The sequence below is a fragment of the Aulonocara stuartgranti genome, assembly GCF_965226115.1.
Source record: "Aulonocara stuartgranti genome assembly, chromosome: 16".
In the NCBI taxonomy this organism is placed as follows: domain Eukaryota; kingdom Metazoa; phylum Chordata; class Actinopteri; order Cichliformes; family Cichlidae; genus Aulonocara; species Aulonocara stuartgranti.
In genome coordinates, this window is record NC_138952.1 from 21,410,146 (window position 1) to 21,433,788 (window position 23,643).

The following is a 23,643-nucleotide window of genomic DNA, read 5'->3' on the forward strand; positions in this document are numbered from 1 at the left end:
CTCTGCTTTGGTCTACTGCAATCCACACACATAATGCAGCAGACATGAACACAGGATTAAGCAGTTTTCACACAGGGACTCCATCCCTGAGCTTTTCTAGACATTACTTGACGGAGATGCATTTGAAAACACAAATATGCAACCCAGTCAAATCAGTCGTAGCAACTCTCTAGTATGATGTAGGTCAGTGTGGCGTGAGATTGAGTAAAACTGTGATGGTATGAGACAGGGCAGGGAATAATAATAGTAGTTGCAGGTAGCAAGTGGTCATCATGTGTCCTGCATACCTGTATCAGCATAGTCCAAAGCCCTTTCCAGACTGCAATACAATTAACCAATATAAAGGCTTGTTTTTCGAAAAAGCTTAGTGTTTGGGCACCACTTTAGTCTTGACGTGCAGAGCGCAGATCCTTGGAGGCATGGTTTATGGTGAGGGATTAGAAAAATAGTCTGGTGCACTTAATTAAACATGTCTGTAGCTTAAAGCCAGTGCACCATCTTTGGTGTTTGGCTTGGAAGTGACCCTTTTCACACATTTTTTTTCCCCTCTCTTTATCGCTCTCTCTCTCGAGCTTTGTCACAGACACAAACACAGCATCACCTCAGGTGCTTTCTGTCTCCACTCCAATCGAGAGAAAACATTGCCATTGTACATCAAAGCTGTGCTCACTACACTCGCCCCACTGTGCTTTACAATGCTTGCCTTTTGTTGTTCTGTCAAGGGAGATGAATACTATAGTATCACACTGTTAAGGAATAGAAAGTCTCTATTTTTATGTGAACCAGGGCTGCAAAACTGGATAAAACAGATACAAGAAAACAATGCTAATAGGTGATGCCATGGAGCGGGGAGAGGTTGTGCACAGAGGTTTGGGTTATGAAATTTACAGAAAACAAGGTGCACAGTAGAGCAGTGTCATGTGTTTGGAGTGCAGAGAGGTGTGCAAAGTGAACAAGCTCTGCACTGTTATCGAAGGGAGTTAAAGTAGGCATCAAGGAGTAGAGAAAACAACCCAAGTCTGCTATTTAAGCGTGAAGAGGAGAGCAAATAGGGAATTTAGCAGGAACTCGATGCAGTAGGGATTCAGTGTTGTTTATCATCATTCACTGCAATCATTACGATGGAATAATGATCTAAAATTAACCTGATTTCACTGCTGTGTTGCTAAATTAAGAAAATGCTAATTAAAACAGCAACTCGCATAATGCAATCATTAAAAAAAAGTTTAAATAGGAAACACTTAAGTAGGAAAAACACCACCTGCCATTTGTCTGCAGAGATCATGTGTGATGCAGGGATTGGTAAGGCACATCACATCCTGCTGTAGTAATCACTGATTTGTTGATTAGTGGATATTGTACAGTTGTATCTTAACATCAACAGATTAAATAACACTTCACATTCAGAACAGATTCACTGTTGAGATTAAGTGTTAAATATGCATTTTTATGTAATTTTTAACATGAAATACATAAGTTATCATAAAATATGTTAACACCAACCTTGTTCTTTAATGGTGTCTTCATAAGGCATTTGGAAACACTCTTCTGGTTCCACCTTATTTTTCTTTTTTCTATTATAAATTCCTGCGAGTGAAAAATGGACCACCCATGATTATTGTCATGGAGATCGATTCAACAATTTTGGCTCTGTATAGGAGAGAAACTGAAGTCATGACAGAAAATAAAAGTGACATGTGAAAAATTGCTTATAGAGAGGAAGGTCCTGTTAAAGAAGGAAGTTTCTTTCATTGGTTTTTAGGCAGCTTAAGATTTATGGTTGTGTTGTGACACTTCTTATTGATTATATAAAAATGCACAGTATGCTATGGCAACTACAAATTTCAATGTATCTATTTTTTTTCGTTTTTCAATTAGTCTTTTGGTGCTTTAATACACACCCTAAAACTTCCATGACATGCTTTTTGGTTTTGTTTTGTTTTTTGTTTTTTTTTGTTTGTTTTTGTTTTCTGGTTTGGTTGTACTCGCTACAATGGCACATTCTGTGTATACGCAAAAGGTATCAAAAACCCTTACTAACACTTACAGTGCTTTTAAACAAGCAGGCCCCAAAAGCAAGTCCCTGCTTGTTTGTTTGGCCTTATGTCAAGTGATTTTTTTTTTTTTTTTTTTCCCCCCATGAGAAGCAGTTAATACTCTCATTAATACAAACACCCAAAGCTTTTAATACGAGTTGACATGCTGGATATAATTTGGCGCTTTTGTGAAGACTATTGCCATCTGTGTGCTGAATGCTCCCGCTCCAGCTCGGCTCATGGGAACAGTCGGATGCTTTTCTGCTAGAGCAGCAGGAATTTTAGTATATTGCTTTCAGAGGGTTAAACGGAAAACTTTCTAAACTCTGTTTTCAGGTGACTGCGTGCACCTGAATTGCACAAGCTCAGCATATTAACTTGTGGCTTGTGTGCATGTAATCATATTTTGTTTGGGCAACGCAGCAACAAAAAAGCATAATTTTAGTATTTTGGGGCTGTGTGTATTTGTAATTATAGTTTAAATAGATTCACTCTACAGGCACAGAGGATTTGGAACTTTAATCACAGGCTATGTAGTACATAAACTGATCTTATAGAGGGGAAAAAAAACTTTAAAAGATGCTAAAAAGGTACTGAATGCTAAATGCCCCAATATAAGAATTGAAGTACGTAATGATAGTAGGATGCTTAAGCCTGCCTGTGATTTTTGTTTAATCTCATCCACAAATCCCAAACTTAAAAGCACAGTGCTGGATAGTGTAGTATCACTTTAAAACCTCATACTCGAACATTTATTTGGCTTTACTTTTGGATACTTCTGTTTATGTTTCTTTTGGGGTCTGCTGCTCAGACTCAATGGAATCATCAGAAAACGGGGCTGGATTTTTAGGGATGTTATTACTAGAGTTGGCTGTGTTTGTTCTCTGGTTTAGATTGTGCTTTGCAGCTTTGGAAAAGTTGAATTTGATAAAGCCTCCTCTGTCTTCAGATGTTCAGTCATATGGTGTTGTGATAGCAGGCCGGGTTCTATTTGTGTGGTCTGAGTGTGCCTTCTTCTCAGTTCTATTTTGAGAAGACAGCAAGAAGCGCTTTTGGTGTTGTATTCGAGCTGTCCTCGAGTGGTTTGAGTTTGGTGCTTTTTTTTTCTTCTTCTTCTTCTTTGTATTATTTTGATGGCATCCATGTGTATAGCGCCCATTTATTTTCCTGAAACTGAAGAGCACTCGCCAACCTCAATACGGAGGCAGATGAGCTCGTGTCATATACCACACCCTCTGTTGAAGGGCTGTGAGAGACAGAAAATGTACTTTGTGTGTGAGTGGGTGATGCACTGAAAGCCTATCGAGAGGATGTAACATATTGCTGTTTAACAACGTAGCTGCCACACTTTTTCAGCCTGCAAAACTGGGGTAAATGAGACGGCAGCAGGCATACATGTGGAAAATATTGTCAACACTGACTGTATGTGAAAGGCATTGAATGCTGCTCTGGCATGGTTATGTTGCTGGAGACGAATCGTTCTGTGAAGAGGACCATTAGGCCTCGTTAAATTGCAGAGCCTTGTCCAGAGTGGCTGTAGCAGTGAATCTGGCTTCCTCATGTTTCAGTCTGTTCAGTGCACTCCAAATGCTTCCGACACTGATCGCCAGCAGGGAGTAAAGCGGTCCTCCTTCCTGTGAGAAGCAACTATTGCAAACAGTGTGGAGTGGAGGGGGGAGGTGGAAGTGTTCTCCCATTGGCTGAATTTTGGCTAGCTTTGACCTGAATGCTGAACACGGAAAGCTCTGCCAGACATGTTTTTTTTTCTTCTTCACCCTTTAAACATCCTCTCTTTTTTCATAATCCACTTTTACTTTCACCCTCTCTTTGTGCACATTTGAAAGGGCCTCTAACACCCCCTTAGAAGGGAGTTGTGAAGTGCTGGTGAAGCCCAGCTCAGCAGTCTGCTGCTCATCTTTTCTCTCATAACTCTCTTAGCTGAATAATGGGGGGTTATGAGAGAAGCACTCAAATGTGTGGCTCCCCCCCCCCTTTCAAATTCACACTCGCCTAAATTGGTTTATTTTCTTTTCCTGTATATTTGTGTGCGTTCATGCAGAGAGAGACCTTTTTGTTTAGCCACCTGTCTTGTTTGTTAATAATACCAAGGAAGTCATTTGATCCTATTAAATGGCAATTCTTTCTAATTTTCTTTCTTTAGCAGATCCTGTTTTTAAGCTCAGTTCACTGTATCAAAAAAGGCATTCAGACTGATTTCTGTATTAACTGCCTTGATGGATTTCATTGCAACAGCAAGAGCGATGTGGGTATCACAGTGAGCTGTGATACAGCTGCCACTGTGTCATACGTGATAGGTGACGGAGGATGACAGATTTTATTTGAAGCAGCATTGCCATCACTCTGCCTGATGCAAGGATGGCAAAGAGACAGAAATTGGCCTAATGGTTGATAGGTGGTGCAGTGCTCATGATAGGATGGTGGGGGAAAATGGTCACATATTATTCAGTTACTCTGGTGCAATGTGTAACCACTTTGTTTTGCTGCTGTTCAGCAGTTGTGCTTTGTATGTTTTGTATTTTCCAACAACTTAAAAAAAAAACCCCAGGACCTAAGCAGTGTCTGCACAGACATCTGGATGGTAGCTTGCAAGGCAGGAAGGCTGTAGCTGTTAGTACGGCTAACTTTAGTCCCAATCTCCACACTATTGCATCATGTCTGTGCAACGTTATACCTACAATTTAAAATGTGGTTTGATTAATGAAGAATGTGATTAACAGTTTCAAATGGGTCTTTAATGTTTTAATCAGGCCAGTGTGTCATTGTTACGGAGTTTATACTGATATTTAAGACTGTCTTAGTTTGGATTCGTTTTATTATTTTGGTTATCCTTACTATTCGCTTATGTTTTTGCTCAAATACTCTCTGTAGTAAGCTGATATCAACAGATACATAAGGCTGACTCATTTTGCACTCCCCCATAACATGACGGTACTGTGGCTTTTTTTTTTTCTACCTGTTTGTCACTGCAGTCTCATCTAATAATCATCAGTTGTTCCTTAATGAGTACTCGCTGGGGTGACACCAGTGGGGTGGAAAAAAGTAAGCACATAAAGTTCAGTTAAGTGCAGCAAGACCTGCTGTTACGCTCTAGAGTCTATACAATGGATTATATGTGACACTGACATTTTGTGATGACAGCAAATCGGTTGAGGGAAGGAGCTGGTTGCATGTTCGCAGCTGTTAATTTGTTTGTCAAAAGTATAACCACGAATGAGCTCAGATCTAGGAATCAGTGTAATTGCTTTTTACTTGATTTGTTCAAATTTAGTTGCGCTACAAGCGTGAAAACGACTTTCAGCTCAAAGGTCTGAGTGAGTGTAACAACCACTCTTGTGTAGAAGTGTGGCCAGATTTATTGCTGTTGAACACTTCTTATGTGCTTTACAATATCTTAAAAGCGACAACTGTACAGCATATAACCAATCAGACTTCCTCGGGTTTAGTGTAATCATGCAACCGAAGTAGCTCGGCCTAGAAGCTGTAGCCTGGGGCAGATAAAGGCCACAGCACGTTCACATACCTCCTGTCTCCTAGAAGAGTTGACGTCACTGTCCCTCATCTTGTCATAAATCTGCCTTTTCACGTCAATTTCCTGCCCTCTCCAAAGAAGCACAGCTGCTGCTTTTCCTGAAAATCAAACTGTCCCTTCTGTCTCTTTTTTTCCTACTGAATTCTTTGTAGTGCACTAAAAGTTGTCACCTCCTGGAAAGTTGAGTAATTTAACTTAGGGTGAACTTAAGCTATGACAGCGTTGCACAACCTTCCTCCTTTCCTTTCTTCTGTTGTCCGTGCTCAAGCCCGTGAAGAAATCCAGTTTGACAGCCTTAGTGACAACAAGCAGAGACACATTCATGAGTGCAGATTTCATCTGCTCAAACTGTTGCATTTCAGTTTTTATTGTTCTGTTGCAGAGACAGAAAGCGGCTATTAGATGCTGTCGTGCAGTGACACACAACCCTGCTTTCGGCTGTAACTGTAAGAATGTATTCTGTATCGGCTGCACTGTCTCTGCGGTCGTGGCCTAATTGAAGCAGAATTGAATCTCTCCGGTTGAAAAAAACAGCCAGAGCTTTAGAGTGCTTCCATTTGCATTTCATAAAATGTAGCCTACCCAGAAGATATCAATCGTTCCACCAGTAATGGAATCTTTTTATACGGTCTAATTTGTGCAGCTCCTCTTCTCATGAGTCATAAATCTCTTTTGTGGTTGTTCTTTATCTGTGCTATGCCCTCTCATTAAAGACTAAAATGTAAATGATTATAGGCGTAAGGGAATATACAATCCCCCTGCATTATAAATCTGTGCTGCTGATTGTTTCCCTTGTGTCAAATCCATGTACATGCATACATATGCTCCCCATGCTTGTGCTTGTCTGTTTTGAACCCTGACCTTTGTTACTGCTGTAATTCGGTGCCTCACAATAGCTCCCTGATAGCCTTACATTAGATTAGACTGTAGATATCAAACAGGCAGTTTTATTTGATTAAGTTGCTTGGCAATAGATGACAAAAAAGCTTTATAACACCCCTTTCAACTGTCAATTATTTAACTTATCCGTATCTTCAAAAGGCTCCTTATAATCTCCACTAATTTCTCGTCAGTCATGTCTTGAAGTAATCGAGCTTCCACTTGTAGACTCCTTACTTGGCAGAGAGCTAAATATAAACTGGATTGTTAAGATGGTTCTCATACCATGAGGTGGCTTTTATCACAGAGCGGATTTTCACAAACTGGAGTAAAAAATTCCATCAAACATTCCTTATATCTCTGTGCAGATTTCCCCCAAATTTGGTTGCATCATAAGTGATTCCTTGTCAATGCCTCACGTCGAATGACCTTACCTAAAGCTTGGTGAAGTAGAGCATGTAATTGCTCACTGTCTGTCAGAAAAATCTAATAGGCAAAGTAATGTGGATGTGTGTGCGTGCTGAGGAGGGTGAATTCAAAATGAGCACACAAATTGATTTTGTGTGTTTGTTGTTTTCTACCAAAGAAGTCCTTTGAGAATTATTATTTATTTATTTTGAGGGGTTGATGTTTTTAGCACCGTTGTCCTGAAAAAGAAAAAGTTTGCCAGTAAGAATTTCATTAGCAGTTTGAAGAGTTGTTCTAGTCTCCATCCAATGAATTATCTATTTAAATTTTGATTAAATATGACTCACAAACATGAGATTGTCATATTTAGCTTGCTTACGTAATCTAGCCTTCTGATAGACTGGAACCCCCGTACAGGGTGTATGCAGAATAATGCCCAGTGTGAGCTGGGATAAGCGGTTTAATAACTTTGTGCAGGGATGAGTATGGATTATTTTTGTAATGACTTCTTATGTGTCACAGCAGTGCAGAGCCTCACATAAACTCACCTCTAAATTATCCTTTGCATTAGGGGGAAAAATACATATTTTGACATTTTGTAAAAGATGTTTTTGCAGTCTTTTGTTAGTAATTGTCATTGTTAATAATGTTGGACAGCAAATCTGGTTAATAAGTAACAAAATAACAACTTTATGGTTGTGATTCATAGATTAAATATAACTTGCCTAATGGCTGGAGTCAGGTGATGAGTCAGAAGCAGTATTTCCTTAATAGCACATAAGTGAATGTGTATACTGATGTACACCATTTGTATGGCAGTTCGCAAAGAGTTTTAGTCCTTGGCTCACTCCAGGTTTCTCTTCCCCCCCCCCCCCCCCCCCCACAGGAGGACTCCATGAAAGATGACAGAGGAGGTGATTGTTGTAGCCAAGTGGGACTACACGGCCCAGCAGGACCAGGAACTTGACATCCGTAAAAATGAGCGTCTCTTCCTCCTGGACGACTCGAAGACCTGGTGGCGTGTCCGCAACGCCTCCAATCAAACGGGATATGTGCCATCAAACTACGTCGAGCGCAAGAACAGCCTGAAGAAGGGCTCACTTGTGAAGAACATCAAAGACACTCTGGGTAAGAGGAATTCAGTCACACGCTGCTTAGAAGTCAAAGGTTGCCTTGTGTGTACAAGTTGCTACTGCCAGGAGATTATTCTCAGTAAAAGCAGAAAATCTCTGCATCCTCTTTTCAATACTCTGTGCGCCGTGGTGGAGGAGATAAGATGCGGTGTTAAACAGATATCTGTGTGTGTGCACTTGTGTTTGCTTGAATTCTCTCTCTCAAAAAAAGTAAAATGATTTCTTCACCATGTCTACCCCCTTGCTGGGAGCTGTTACTGTGCCCTGCAGGGATCTTGTTGAGTTGCCCATTGCTCTCAGCTGTCAGCACTCTTGTCTCTCAGTCCCCATTCGTGACTTGAATATATTAGATATTACATGTTGCCATAGCTGTCAGCCTGTGACAGGGATTGCAGAGAATATAGTATGGCTAAATGAATTAAATACATTTAACATTCACCATTTAAGCACCCTGATCAAAAATAGAGGTTTTCTTTGTAATAGCCAATTATAAAAACAATATGGATGAAAGACAGCAAAGTTTGTCTGTTAGCATCAAGTTTGACAGACTTTTAAAAGAAAAATAAGTGTAATTCTTTTATGTGCTTGCCTGTCTTGCAATCAAGACATCAACAGAGATATAGTAGAGTTTACATGTGACCTCATGCATAATACAGCAGCTTAAAGTGGCATAGACTGAATATGTGGCACACAGGGCTTTCACACGTGCCGGAGAGCATTGACTTTAACTTTTTGTACAGTAGCGCATGTTGGTATTTTGAGACATTCCTAAATTAACGGTGAGCTCCTTAGTGCGGCTGCACAGTGGAATCTATTTCTGAGCTTTCAGCTACGGCTCCAAAATATGATCTGTGATGGCTGTCAGGCATCCTGGTATTTGTTTAATTTATTATAACTCGTAGCAAGACAAATAGTCTCACAATGGGGTCCTGTTAGAACACGCGCTAGTCGAATACTTGATATCTAAGTTATTTTTACATATTTCTTTTGGACTTTAGGAGTAGGGTGACAAAATGATTGGAGAGAAGTTGCCCCCCGGAGTACAAATGCCACATAGGTGACCACCGAGAAAAATAGCCTTCACAAATGAGATGGCCGATCGCTTACAGATTTGTGGTGTGTCCTGGTAAACAGCCGACATCAAGAAATAAGCCTGCTCTTGTTTTTTTTGTAGCAGGAAAAGAGCCGGAGGCAGAGCAACACTGAAATTCATCTGTTTTGACACTTTTAGTATGACATACCTTTTTTTGTGAAGAAGAGACTGATATGGTGAGAAGGGGAAAAAATAGAAATGCCTGCTGTTAAATTTTAACGGGGGGATGATCAAGATGCGCAACTGGAATAAAAATAGTAACTGTGTGGCCCTGAAAGGCACCCATATTTTGATTTGAGGGGAGGACAGTGAAGTGGAGAATAGAGAAAGAGCTAAAAGGAGTCTAGCCTAATGCTCTGATTACTCTCAGCTCTGTGGCTACCAGCCCTCGGGGAAACTCTGTAGCCTCATGTGGGCTAGCGTGGCACAGCCTGCCACTGTCACCCTCATAAGAGTTCACTGTGTACAGAGACAATAGCATCCCCTCACTCACTCCCCCACCTCAGTATTGTTCCCATCAGCTCTTTTCTCCGTCACTGTAGGTCTCTGCTTTTCTATGATCAGTGGTTTAATTAGTGGAGAAATCAACCGCCTAATGGTTGTGCGAGAATGATGGATTACCTCTCTGTCCCCTGACTAAGTTACATATCGACTACATCATTATGGCCTAGTTCCATTTCAGTCTAAGTAGCGTGCTTCCAGCTAGTAGCTCTTTAGTGTTAAAAGCCAGAGAAAATTCAATAGGCGAGTACGCTGTCATGATGAAGTGATGAGCAATAAGTGAGGTCAGCCGCTAATGGAACTTACACACTGAAATGGAGAATCTGATTGGCTGGGAGCTTGATTATTTCATCCTCTCAGCAGCCTGGCCTTTTTCTTCTATTTTTCATCTCTTCAGTCAGTCCATTGTGTTTATGCAGCATGTTGGTAGTCTATAATTATTGTTATCTTCAGCTTTTCCTTTTCATTTTCTGTGCTTTAATGTGGCTGTATCATCAACATCACTCGAGGCAAAATTGAACTCTAAATGGCTGCGTGCTGCCTTGTGCCCCACTTTGCTCTCCCAGGAAATAAAAACAGTAATGACTGAAAGAATTCAGCTAAAGTCCTACTTAATCCTGAAACTGGGCCAGTACTCAATGTGCAACATATTGAAAAATTTGATTTCCGTCCACCTGTTTTTTTTGTTTTTTTGTTTTTTTTGTTGTTGTTATTGTTGTTTGTTTGTTTGTACTGCTGCGATCAGTGAGTGATGGTGCGTGGGTGAATATGGAGCTGTGCAAAACACTTCTTCCTAGGGCTGCTCGATTATGGCAAAAATGATAATCACGATTATTTTCACTGAAATTGAGATCACGATTATTTGACGATATTTATTTAACCCTTTAAGACCTACTATAGAACCGAGTCCACCAGAGCTTATATTATTTTTTTTACATGCTGTAGTGCCATTTGTGGGAGCATTTCAAGTTGCTATACATCAATACAACTGTTATAGCCCATATTTTAATAATATGTATGCATTAAGTCCATAGTAATTACATAAATTGCAAAAAAGTGCAATAAACTACAAAAAAAATTGAAAATCGCTTTTGTTTACATATATTTCTACTTGGAGAAATTTAAGAGGCTTATCCCTCAAAACTTTAAATACAATAAAGTTGCAAAAAATAGTTTCCCACCACAGGAAATTTATTTTGAGTGTCTTCATAGTTTTATTTTGGAGATACAGCAATTTTTATATACTGCAGGAAAAACAAAAAACAATCCTATGATGCAAATTTGCAAAGAAAACAGCATGTGCATCATTTCACTGTGGGAAGTGTTACGAACAGCTGATGGATCGGCAAAGCGTGTTTCTGGAATATTATGTTTTTGTTCCTGCAAGCGCTTTTTATGCAATTTTTGCAAAGCTATATGTGGAAGGAAACCGTGACCGAGGACAAGCTGATGGCATCAGATGTAAGTACAACTCCTCCGGTTTCATATGCAAAACAAATTATTGCGCTAGCTTACACGGTTCAGGTTCTACAGGGATTTAAAAATAGTTACGCAAAACGGAGCGTGCTGCTCTGACCGGCTTTAAAGGGTTAACAATGACTTTAAAAAATAATATAAAATGGTGTGCAACACCACTGAAGTTTTTTTTTTTTAAACTCTCTTTTCAACCAACGGCAGTCACTCTCCAAATAACTTCTGCTTAGCTTTCCGGGCTTCCCTCGGGTCCTCTTAATCAGCGGTCTCCAACCTTTTTTGCGCCACGGACGGTTTATGCCCGACAATATTTTCACGGACCGGCCTTTAAGGTGTCGCGGATAAATTAGGGAGGGGCTAATAATCGGCTCAGTCATTTTTAATGATCGTTGAAAGCCCAGATCGTAATCGTGATTAAAATTCGATTAATTGAGCAGCCCTACTTCTTCCTGTCTCAGGTTAAAAAGCGGCATACCCATGGCCCATTTCACTTCACTTTTTAATAAACATGGTCATTGTCAGTGCTACGTTAAATAGACCTGTGTCCTGCTTAAACTATACAAGCTTCAAAAGAATGTGCAGCCATTTCAAGCACACTTTATTAGTCCTCTAGGTCTTGGGTTCTAGCAACTTCTGTTCACCCATCTTTTTTAACACAACAGAGTAGGGCTGTTCGATATAATGATATATATCGAATGACGATATAAAAATGTCTATCGTTTCCTATTACGCTACCGTTTGTTTTGTGGTGTTGTGAAATAAACTAAGCAATGTTTTTTCATCGTTTTGATTGTCACTGTAGTGGCTATATTAATTTCTTAAAGTTCTCTCTTTCTCTTATATTTAATATAACCACACTACGGATGGACAAGAGCCTGTTTTTACGTGTTGTCGTTAGCAACAATGATGGTAAAACCATCACGTGGCTCCGCTGTCCGCTTGTTTGTTTTCCCACGTAAACCTTTCACAATAAAGCTCAAGATCCTTTTGAGACTTTTCAAAATAAACCGAATCACGTGAAAGAGTATGCAGAGAGTTTACGGATGAGAAGCAAAAAAGAGCCGTCAGGTGCTAAACAATAAACCTTAGACTCAAACGTTGAAAGAAAATGGTGGCCGTTACAACTTATGTCTAAAAATGTATAGTTTCATTCATGGACTCCAGGTAAAGGACACCCAGCTGGAAACACTTCACGCAAGTCGAGTTGCCCGAGATTCACAGAATTCACAGAAAATGTTACATTTTTGTGATTTATATCGTTGTCAGGACAATAAATGTCTTATATCGGGATATGAGATTTTTGTCATATTGCACATCCCTACAACAGAGTCAGATTACCAGCAACTATACTGAATATGTTTTGGCTCATGGCTCACTAGTGGTATACTGGTGTCCATAGCTGCTTCCCATGGTACTCATATCAACAGAGCAACGCTGCTATAAAAAAACACACACACACGCATTGCTCACATGTGATTCACTTCAACTACTCCTATATCATACCACTCGATGAGTCAGTGCCAATACTTTCCTCCAGGACCAGGTATTGCTTTTTGATTGTTGCACAGACTTGCTGCTGGGCAATGTTGGATTTTGTGGACTTATTTATTACAGTAACTTTCCCCTCAACTGTCCTCAACTCTAAGTTATAGAGTGAAGCAATATGCTGCAACATGCAGACACTGAGGCTTTCATCAACTCACTTCCCTCTGAGTTGAAGTCCTCTGGGCTTGAAAATAGAGTCTTCTTTCAGAAGATGAAGAGGTAGGTTAACTTTGGGAGTGAATGTGTGGGAGGAGAGAATAAAGCCTGCTGCTGCTCAAACCAGTAGGCCAGTGCCTTGAAGTGGAAATGACTAGGGGGGAAAAATGTGCACCTGAGTGCATCATTCAGTTATAGGTCACTTGTACATTAATGTTCCTAATGACTTAATAGAGACCCCTGACCGTGATCGGTTTTTCACGCATGTGCTCAAGAGTTCTTGGTGTGTGGCAACAAGCATTGCCAGAATCAACTTTTTAGTTCACTGAGCTGTTATTACAAAACACACAGAGAAAAATCTATACAGTGTCGATAGACATTGTTCACAACTGGGCTTTCTCACACATGGTGCTCAGCAGGGTATAGTCGGGCAGGTTCTTGGTACTGGAAGTACTCTGGTTTAGTTGGAGAAGCTGCCTGGTTAGAACATACAGGAGGGAGGACACATGATGCCCACTCGTTTGCTCTGAATTAGACAATTGTTGCTGGTGTTCTTAAATGGGCACAGTTAGTGATTACTCAGGGATTATACTAGAGATCTGTCAGGTTAAAGACCATTTGATGCCTATAGAAATACGGTGGTGCAGTGCATGTTTGAATGAGACTCTAGTTGATTGCCACCACAGCTTTTAACATAAAAGCAACATTTCCGCTAGGAAAGAAATTAACCCTGGCATCTTTGACTGGGCGCTACACTAGTGAGGTACAGACTGAACAGCTGAGCCGTTTTTGGCTTCGGTCCATATATGTACTTGAACGAGGGAGAAACACTGTAGAATTCATTTCCCACTTTATAGCGCGTATCAGTGTTAACTTGCCAAAGGATGATTTAGCCTCTTTGACAAGTAACCCCCCCCCCCCCCCCCACACACACACACACACACACACACACACACACACACACCCACCCACCCCCGTGCAGTCAGGTGTCTTTACTTCGGTGGTGTGTGTATGTCTGTGTGTTTAATTATCCGTAAAGGTTCACCTGAAATGGGCCCAAGAGTCTAGTAGTTGGATTGCAGTCACTGGATACAGAATATTCCCCCATACACTCATACACACACACAGCTATCAGATATATGCTATCCATAAACATGATCTGTTTGTTATTCCTATCTCATCCCTCTTCGTTGCATTTTTGTCAGCTGTGGCCTCTGATGTGCCTGGTCTCCTGCATGTTTTGTGTATGTGTGTGTGTGGAACAGCTGCCAAGGGACCCCTTGTCTCTCTTCACTCCACTTCTTCTCTCCTCCCTCTCTCTGCCAACAAGTTTCATGGTACTCTGTGTGAACCCTGCAATTTTCAAAACAATGTAAATGTTCTATTCAGCAGTGACATTTCAGCTTGCTCTGTGGCACAAATGGGTGATTAGCTGTCAAGATGCTCACTTCACTCATTAGTGGCACACATGAGCATATGACACAAGCCTCAACTGTCAAGTAAATGGTATAAATGTTGTCAGCCGTGTGGCATATCATTATTATTTTAACATGAATTTGAGAAAAGAGGAGATCTCCTTGGTTATGTTCAGCTCAGAGACTTTAACTTGAGGTCTCACTGAAATGCACGCGCGTTTTTAAATACTTCTCTTTGAAAGTACATGAATGAAAAAGTCAGAGACAGGTAAGACAGGAGTTGACTTTGATCCTAGATATGCCTGTCATTATCAAGCCCATGGTGGCTGCTCCAGTTTTCATTCCCTGTCAGCACCAACTATTTTCAGCCTTTTGATTTAAATAGATGTGTGCACGGCCTGTAGATGATGTCGTCAGAATACCAAGCAGATAATGAGCTTTCATTTCAATCCTTATGAGTAGCGGGGGTGCTCGGTGTGAGTGGAGGAGTAGCTCTTTCTTAATTCTAATATCGCGAGTATCACTCTGCCCTTTACCTCTGAGGTTTCTCATAGCATATCCTGTATCTAAAGTATTTTTTGCACTTGTAATGCTTCAAACAGCCCATGAGTACAACTTGCAGCCTCAATTAGTTTTCTTGTGACTGTAACTGCCTCCTTTCCCCTAGCAGCCGAGGCCATTCTGACTATTGCTTACTTCCAGTTATCTACTTCAGGTTATTGCAACTTTCATTACTGCTCATATACAAGAACTGATTAGTGTTTAGTTATTTCTTACAAGATTAAGGGAACATATTATGCAAAATTCAGTTTTTGATTGCTTATGAACATCCCTCCAGTGAGTCTGAAGACCCACAAAATGTGAGATGATCAAGAAGCTTCATCCTTCCAGCAGTTTTGGTTCATTTTTGATGCCATTTCCCCACAACAACAGAAATATCTCTATATGTTTAGTGTTGGTACAATATGGGGCCCATATGTATGAACGTCAGAACTACTAAACTGTAATTCAGTGAAAGACTTGACGACTGATTTAATACAGATTTTTGCAAATTTTGTGATTCGGTGCAATTTATTATCAGCCTTTTTGTCAGTTAGTTGCATCTGTTGGCTCATCTGCTACTATCTAATTTCATATACACTTTATTTTACGACAGGAGAAATCCCAGAAAAGCCGTTCTCATTTACCCATGTTTGTATTATCATATAGCTGAAGGAGTTTTAAATAACAGAAGTACGGCCCATGTTAAGCAGCAGTCAAAACAGCTGTTTCCAAGGTGCTGCTCTGCTCTGTAAAAATACATTTTTGTAGCCACTCTTTGAAAAAATCACCATACCCACATGTTAACGACAACGGCTGCCGTCATTCCAGCAGTGTTTACATTACTGTGCAAAAATCCTGAGCTCCCCTCATTTCTTTATGTGGCTTCCAAGCAACCAGATTTTATTCTACTTTAAATGTAGTCTTGAGGAATGCTTCTCCAGGCTTTCTGAAGGTCTTTCAATGTTTTTTGGACAGTGGCTGCTTTTTAGTTCGTTTTCAGTCCAATCCTAGTACCTGACCATTTTCACAGGAATGTTTTTTTGGTTGCTGTTTTGCAGTTTGCTGCTGTTTTGGTTAAGCAACTTAACATTCACCTATGAGTCACTGAAGCAGAAAAAGGCACCTGCCTCAAGGGATGAACCATTGTTGTGTCATAATAGTATAGCAAAGAACTAATTTTTACCTTAGGCGGTCTGTTAATAGCACCCTGTCACAAAAACACATAATGTATTCCCATTTCTTTAGTTGAATATATGAAAAATGCCAAAGACGGCAGTTTTACAAAGTGCCTTGAGGCAACTGTTCTGTGATTTGACACTGTACGAATAAAATTGAATTGAAAGAGCTTTAGCACAAAACTAGGCATATCTCCAGAGTGTACTTATTTATTTTTTTAACTGGACAAGTGCAGGACAAAAGAAATGACAGCTGGGAACTATAAAAGACTGAGATAAATTGAAACTGCTACTGCAAAATTTCACAAGAACTGGAAAGAATCTGAAATTTTTGGTGTAAATGATCATCCGTGTATACAGAGGAGTTCAGGAGAGATGTACAACAGAGTTTTTACAGGCATGACTCTGTCATGGTTTGAGGCTGCATTTCAGCCAGTGGTTTTCGGGATCTTGTCAAAATAGAAAAGTACCATCAGATTTTGATCCCCGTGCAATATCATCTATAATGTTTCTGATTGGCAACAACTTCATTTTTCAGCATGACAGTGATCCCAAACATGCTGTTGGTGGAGTAAAAATGTACCAAGCCTCCTCAGAGCCTGGACCTGAGTATGGAATCATCTCTACAGAGAATGGAATAAACGGACTTTCAAGCTTTCACAGCACTATTCATATAAAAAGATCACAATGACTGAAAGCTTGAATGTAGCAATTTTTTTTTCTTCTTTTTTTCTCCCCTCCATGCACTGCTATGCATCTTTATCTATTGTTTGATCAGCTGAATGTACTGCTCCTCTCTGCCACTCGCCATAGAGAGTACTGGCAGACCCAGTTTGTTAGTCCCCTGCATCCTCCTGCTCTGCGATGAGTGCAGCTTCATGTAGAAGCACACGTGCAGCTGCTGAAGGCTCTCTTAATAAGGGTAGTGTAGAAATATATCAGAGAGCTGTGGGGCATAGACTTTCTCCAACAACCTGGAACATTAGATGTTGGTAGTAAAGTAATGTCCATGACTATTTGAAAAAGTTCCTACTTTTCAGCTGTTTATAACATTTCCCACTTATCATTGGGTGCCCTTTGTGCTCTTTATTAGAATTTGTAACGGCAAAATTTTAAAACTAAACTATTCAATGCTTCACAAAAGCCTTTTCATCCTAAAAATGATCACATCTTTATCTCTAAATGCAAGTTTGGATGCAGAATGGATTCTGCACCTTTGCAGATTAACTAGGTTATTAAGCTGGGCAGACATGGTTAAACACACTAAACCAACTAGGTGTATGTGAGAGGACCGTTTGTACAAATGAAGTGAAAGTATGACGCAAGTGAGAGAAGTCTGCCATGTTGACTCTTTACTGGAAAGTGGCATAGTCAACAATTTGGAACAAGTCTGACCAGGAAAGTACATGCAGAGTAGAACGAGCGATCTATCCAGTTATTTGAACTGACATGTATAAGACAAGCTATGGGGACATATGAGATTTGTTAACTAGCACCAGACAGACACAATTGGTGTTGACCTGGTAAGAAAAGTGGGGTATTGCGGAGACCAAATTATGATATGACTAATCTGGTAGAAATGTGGGGAAAAAATTGTGTGTTTGCTACCATCTGTGTAACGTTACTCTTCTGTTTATGTGCACAGGTTTAGGAAAAACTAAGAGGAAGACGAGTGCCCGAGATGCTTCCCCAACACCAAGCTCAGACACAGAGTACCCCTCCAATGGCAGTGGGGGTGGAGGAGTTGGGGTAGGAGCAGCAGAGAGAATCTATGACCTCAATATCCCTGCTACAGTTAAGTTTGCCTACACAGCAGAGAGGGATGATGAGCTGACCCTGGTGAAAGGCTCCAGAGTGATCGTGATGGAGAAGTGCAGTGACGGCTGGTGGCGGGGCAATCAGGCGGGGCGGGTAGGCTGGTTTCCCTCCAATTACGTCCAAGAGGAGCTCGGAGGGTCAGATGATAGAGGGGAGGGCGATTCCTCGCAGGGATACCTCGAAGCTTCTCAAGGAACTTTGTTGGCAAACGGGCGCACAGGTGGCCGTGGGGGAGTTCTTCACCTGGTTCAGACTCTCTACCCCTTCAGCTCTGTGACAGAGGAGGAGCTAAACTTTGAGAAGGGAGAAGTCATGGAAGTGGTGGAGAAGCCCGAGAACGACCCAGAGTGGTGGAGGTGTAAAAACTCACGTGGCATGGTGGGCCTGGTACCTAAAAACTATGTGGCGATGCTGGACGAGCGGCCTGGCCCGCCCTCCTCTACGTCGAGCTCCCCACAGAACCGCCTCCTGGCACCGGCACGCTCAGGGAGGTTCGCTGGCAGGGACTGGTACTACGGCAACATCACCAGACACCAGGCTGAGTGCATACTCAACGAGAAAGGCGAAGAGGGTGACTTCCTCATACGAGACAGCGAGTCATCGGTGAGTCACTTGGGTGAAGTCATGATAGAGTAGTATTTTGGATACTGGGAGAAACTGAGGATGAATCCTGGTAGAAAAAAAAGAGCAGTTTGGAAATATAGTCCGCATGTTTCTCCATGTCAGGACCTGCGTTTAAGTATTTTAAAAGCTTAAAGACATGATGTATATGAAATCTTGACCTTTTTAGTAATCAGTCCTATTTAACACAAACATTAGACGCAACCTGATAAGCAATCACATGATTTTTCACATTCACATGCTTAGAGCAGAAGCAGCTGGTCGGAGAAATATTTAACCAGAAACTGCTACAGTAATTACACTCTCAGTGAAAATTACTTCTAGCAAGGATTGTTGTGTTCTTTTTTTCTTCATCCATCTTTTTAACTACTTAGAAGCTTAATTTGTAGAACTGTGTTAAATCTGTACAGAATATACCCTTTGCTGTTGCTTACACTAATAACAACAAAAGGCTTCTGGTCAAATCCTCAAGTTTTTTCAGTGATGCGTTGCTGCTGAAGCTCGTAATAATTACACTCCAGTATGTGCCATTTCATTAGTTACACCACGTTAGACCCCCTTTTGTCTTCAGAACTATCTTAAATCTTCTTGGCACAGATTCAACAAGGTGTTGAAATATTCTTCAGAGATTTTGGTCCATGTTGAAGTCATGGCATCACACAGCTGCTGCAGATTTGCTAGCTGCATATGATGCGAAACTCTTCGTCCACATACAAAAGTTGTGTGGTCTTCAGCTGCTGTAGTACATCTCTTTCAAGGTTCAACGTGCTGTGGATACAGAGATGCTCTTCTGCGCACCTAAGTTTTAACAAGTAGTTATTTAAGTTAATGTTCTCTTCCTGTCAGCTCCAAGCAGTCTGGCACTTCTCCTCTAACCTCTGAAATCAACAAGACGTTTTCACACAGAGAACTGCCACTTAGCAGATATTTTCTCCTTTTCAGTCCATTCTCTGTAAACATCAGAGGTGGCTATGTAGTAAATCCCAGTAGAACATCAGTTTCTGAAATACTCAGACCAGCCTGTCTGGTGCCAATGACAGTGCCAGTTCAGTCACATGTTTACTAGAGGTGGGAATCACCATACATCCCACGATACGATATTATCACAATACTTAACGCACGATACGATATTATTGCAATTTTTTAAAATATTTTGTGATATTCAGATTCTGTACATAAAGGTAAACTTTATCAATATTCATTTTATCTAATATCAAAGTCTCACACTCAGTCTTTCTCTTTTCAGTCAGTATTATTGTTGACAAACTGAACAGTTTGTATTACAGTCTAGTCCAACTTAACTGAATGCAACCATCTGGTACAATTATAGCTATTCTGAACTATGCAATTTATGAAAACTATGCAGCCCCTTCAGCAACTGAAGAATTTGAAAGTAAAATAAAACAAAATATAATTTTACATTAAATAAAAAAGTTTTAAACTTAATTAAAATAAAACATGTCTTAAATTAAAATAAGTAAACTGTCATGTTTATTGCTGCCAAAAAAAAGTTAAACACATTTGGACAGTGAAGGAATGTCAGGATTCTTGCTCAGAAAAAGGATCAACATGCTCTGAAGTCAGAGCACAAAAACCTTTTTTGTAACAAAATATCGATTTCTGCTGTCCCTGTATCGATACGTTATTAGCAAACAAAATATCACGATACTACACAGTATCGATTTTTTCCCCCACCCCTAATGTTTAGTCACCTTCCTTTCCCATTCTGGTTTTCAATTTGAACTTCAGGAAGTCATCTTGACCACGTCTACATGCCTGAATGCATTAAATTGCTGCCATATGATTGGCTGATTAGATATTTTTATTGACGGGCACCTGAACATGAATTTGCCAGTGAGTGTATGCTGGCATAGCCTGCACAGTGCTCTCTCCGTAACCACCATTTTTTGTGGTCCAGTGACATTGTATAACCTAATAAAGTACCTACACCACATAATATTGTTAACAAGCTTGTCTTGAAATATCTTCAGTTATGCAAGCACGGCTGAAAAGCTGCTGATTAAGGAAGGCATAAATCTGGTTTGGAGCAAAAGCCTTTGTGGCTTCATTACTGGCTGAAAATGGTTACAAACCAACCGCTTTGAAATGCATCTTTGTGTTATGAGGAATAAAGGAGATTCCATGCAGGACAGAGTTTATTAGATTAAAAAAAGTTTTTCTTTTTAATGAAAAGGACAATTCACGGTGACCGTTAAATTGAATTGTATATTATTTGTTGCTGTAGATCACCTCTGTCATTGCACTGCAGCCATCTGATGTCAGCTGTTATGAAGTGAATTTCTTCTTTTTTTTATTTTAAGTGCATCTAAAAAAGATTAGGTTGTGTCTTGGCGCAGGGTTTCAGATTTCTTCAGTACGTTTTTGATGTCATAAATACAGCTTGCATGCGGTCACACTTTAAATTCGGATTTTAGGTAACCTCAGAAAAAACGTCCCACTTACAGCAGTGGAAATTGAAGCGTTAAGAGTAAAACTCTGCACGGACTGAACATCTAAGAAGAGCAATGACATGCATTAAAACACCTTTCTACGTGGGGTTGGATGGTATATGGGATTATTCATTTTATTTATTTATTTTCCTCACGGAACACCAGAATTTCACATGTTGCAGTTGGATGAATGTAGTTAAAGCTCTTTAAGTTTAGGCGTATGCTGCCACCTGCTGGTTGTAACACAGTCTGCTTTTGAATTTATTTCCACATTTTTCCCCCAGTCATTCTCTCACATTTCTAACCGTAACAACTGTCTGCCTTTTTGTTTTTCAGCCCAGTGACTTCTCCGTGTCTCTGAAGGCGGTGGGTAAGAATAAGCACTTTAAAGTGCAGCTGTCAGACGGAGTGTACTGTATTGGCCAGCGCAGGTTTAACTCCATGGATGAACTTGTGGAGCATTACAAGAAAGCTCCCATCTTCACCAGCGAACATGGGGAGAAGCTGTACCTGGTCAAAGCACTGCTGTGATTTACACACCCTCACACCTACACTGGATGCTCATACACACACACATGCACTCTCATACACCAAACACTAATGCCACTCCCCGACTGTCTTAACTCAAGCCTTAGCTCTGGACCCTCTTGCTGTGGCGTCTGTACCACGTCTAGATCCTCTCTCGCACCTCCGCGTCTTATCTGTCCTAGCAGTGAGCAGGCGAAACTTTCTCTAGCTCTCCAACCGAGCCGTTAACCTGAAGACAGCCAGCACTGTGTCAGCAAATATCTGCATCCTTCATTTACAACACCATGCCAAAAGAATTAAATACGAGAAAAAAGGAAAAAACAAAACAGCCTCTCAATCTAAGATGTGCAAACTGCAGTGACCAAATCTGCTGCTAACAGAACGCCTGAAGCCTGGTTGGGTGTTGAGCTCTCCTTCTGATGTCATACATAATGTCCATTTACTAGCACGCACATTGTAAGTTACACCATTGCTCTTAATCCACACAGGAGAACAGACATTTAAGAGTTCAGAGAGAACTCAGACCTCTGTGGGACCTAACTCTGGTGTTGTCCTGTCGAATCGCTGGCCATTGTTTTTTCTTCACTTTTTTTTTCTTTTTAAGAAATGCTTGTTACAGAGTTGATGCTTTTTTTTTGTCTCTTTTTAAAAAATAGTTAAATTAATTTCCTCTCTGGAGGTTTAAACTGTTGCTTCTTCATTCAGTGACTTCACAAAGTGACCAGAATCACTCTCTTGCCTTTTGCCCTTTGTCTCAGAGTTTTCACCATTCCTCATTTTCTCCTCATTTAAATTTCTCCTTTTTTTTTGTTTAACTTAAATCCCTCCTTGTTTCCATCTTCACAGACCCCATCGTTAGTTTGTAGTACTTAAAATCTGGATACAGCACTTCCTAAAAGCAGTCTAGGTGGGAGCACTAATGCAATAGTGGAGACTTCTGATTTCCTGTAGAGTTTAAATGTTTTATTTGTGTAACCAAATGTGCCACCTTGTACCCATTACTACTGGCTCCAGGGCTGCACTGCACTCGCCATAGTACGTCAGTCGTTCATAACTCTGTGCTCATGCTTTATAGTGTCACGCTGGACATGTTACTGTTCTCCAGTATTTCACGATACTGACTGAAGAATAATAAAAAGCTTTTTTCTGCTAACCTGAGTAATTCCACTTGATCTGCTCCAGCGCCTGCCCATGGAAATAAAATACCTTCTCACATCTGACCGATGAGAACTTTGGAAGGGATATTATACCAAAAAAGTCTTTAAAAAGGAAAAATGGTAAAGTTATTACCTGAGACCCTGTTTCAGAGTATTTAGGAAATGATATACTGCCTTTACAAATCACAAAATCTTTCTTTTATTAACAAATGAATCACAAAATGACTTGGAGAGTAGTCCAGTTTTACTGAACATATGACAGGTCTGAAGCCTGGTCTCTTTGAATCTAGCAAAAAAGAAAAATTGAACGAAGTTGTCTTTATAAAAGTAAAATGAATAGTAATAATCCACCCTGAAATCCGGATTGTCTGCCTTTAGCATGGCCAGCTAAACAGTTTGTGACACTTCAGGTAGAAGTGAAATCAAAGATAATTGTTTCTGGGTAAATATAGAGATGCCATTGTACCCTTGATGTGTGTTGTGCATGTCTAACAGGTGTAGGAACCGTAACAGAGTGGAGCAGGGCTTAGGTTTCTGTCTCTTTATATACACATATATAAAAAAAATTCATCTTTCACTGTCAAGAAACCAAATACATTCTCATCTTAGCTGAAAGTTATAACCTTAGTCCCGCCACGCATTTTCCTCTTATTTTTGTTTGCTATGTGCATTTGTTTACCAATGGAAGTGTTGATCATGGGGTCCTCAGCTTTTATATGATATATCTGAATGTTATTGAGCATTGTTATTTAATTCTTGTCTCCACTGTATGTATATATTCAAAATAAGAAGAGGTGCATATATGAATCATTAAGATCCAACTATGGTACTGTATCACCGACAACGTGATGAGAATTGAGATACTTTTGTTCAATAAAATTTTTTGAAGAATACTAAATTATGTGTGATTACTTTGAAAGGTTAATGCCAGCATGGTGTAGCCGTTCTGCTCTGAGAGAGAGAGGCTTTCTCATTTTCTAATGCGATCAAATTAACGGTGATATGAGACTCCTGTTAAATTCCTTCTCTGCTGATTTCATTGCTGTCTGATTAATTATCAGACAGCAATGAAATCAAGGCCCTGAGGTTTCAGAGCATTTGCAAATAATTTCCCCACCGTGCTTCATAGCTTGGCTGAGTTCAACTTTTGTCTCAGTATTGT

At 40.3% G+C, this 23,643-nt stretch overlaps 1 protein-coding gene across 2 annotated transcripts in view; it reads left to right on the forward strand.

The window, feature by feature from the left end:
* The window catches only part of nck2a (NCK adaptor protein 2a), a 41,917-nt gene extending 18,538 nt beyond the window's left edge, over positions 1-23,379 (forward strand). For both annotated transcript variants that reach the window (XM_082508894.1, XM_082508893.1), the window contains exons 2-4: positions 7,760-8,001; positions 17,553-18,328; positions 21,133-23,379. In XM_082508894.1, the coding sequence (XP_082365020.1) occupies positions 7,776-8,001; positions 17,553-18,328; positions 21,133-21,327 (1,197 nt within the window). In that variant the 5' untranslated portion in view covers positions 7,760-7,775 and the 3' untranslated portion in view covers positions 21,328-23,379. The remainder of the gene's footprint in view (positions 1-7,759; positions 8,002-17,552; positions 18,329-21,132) is intronic.
* The last annotated feature ends 264 nt before the right edge of the window (positions 23,380-23,643 follow it).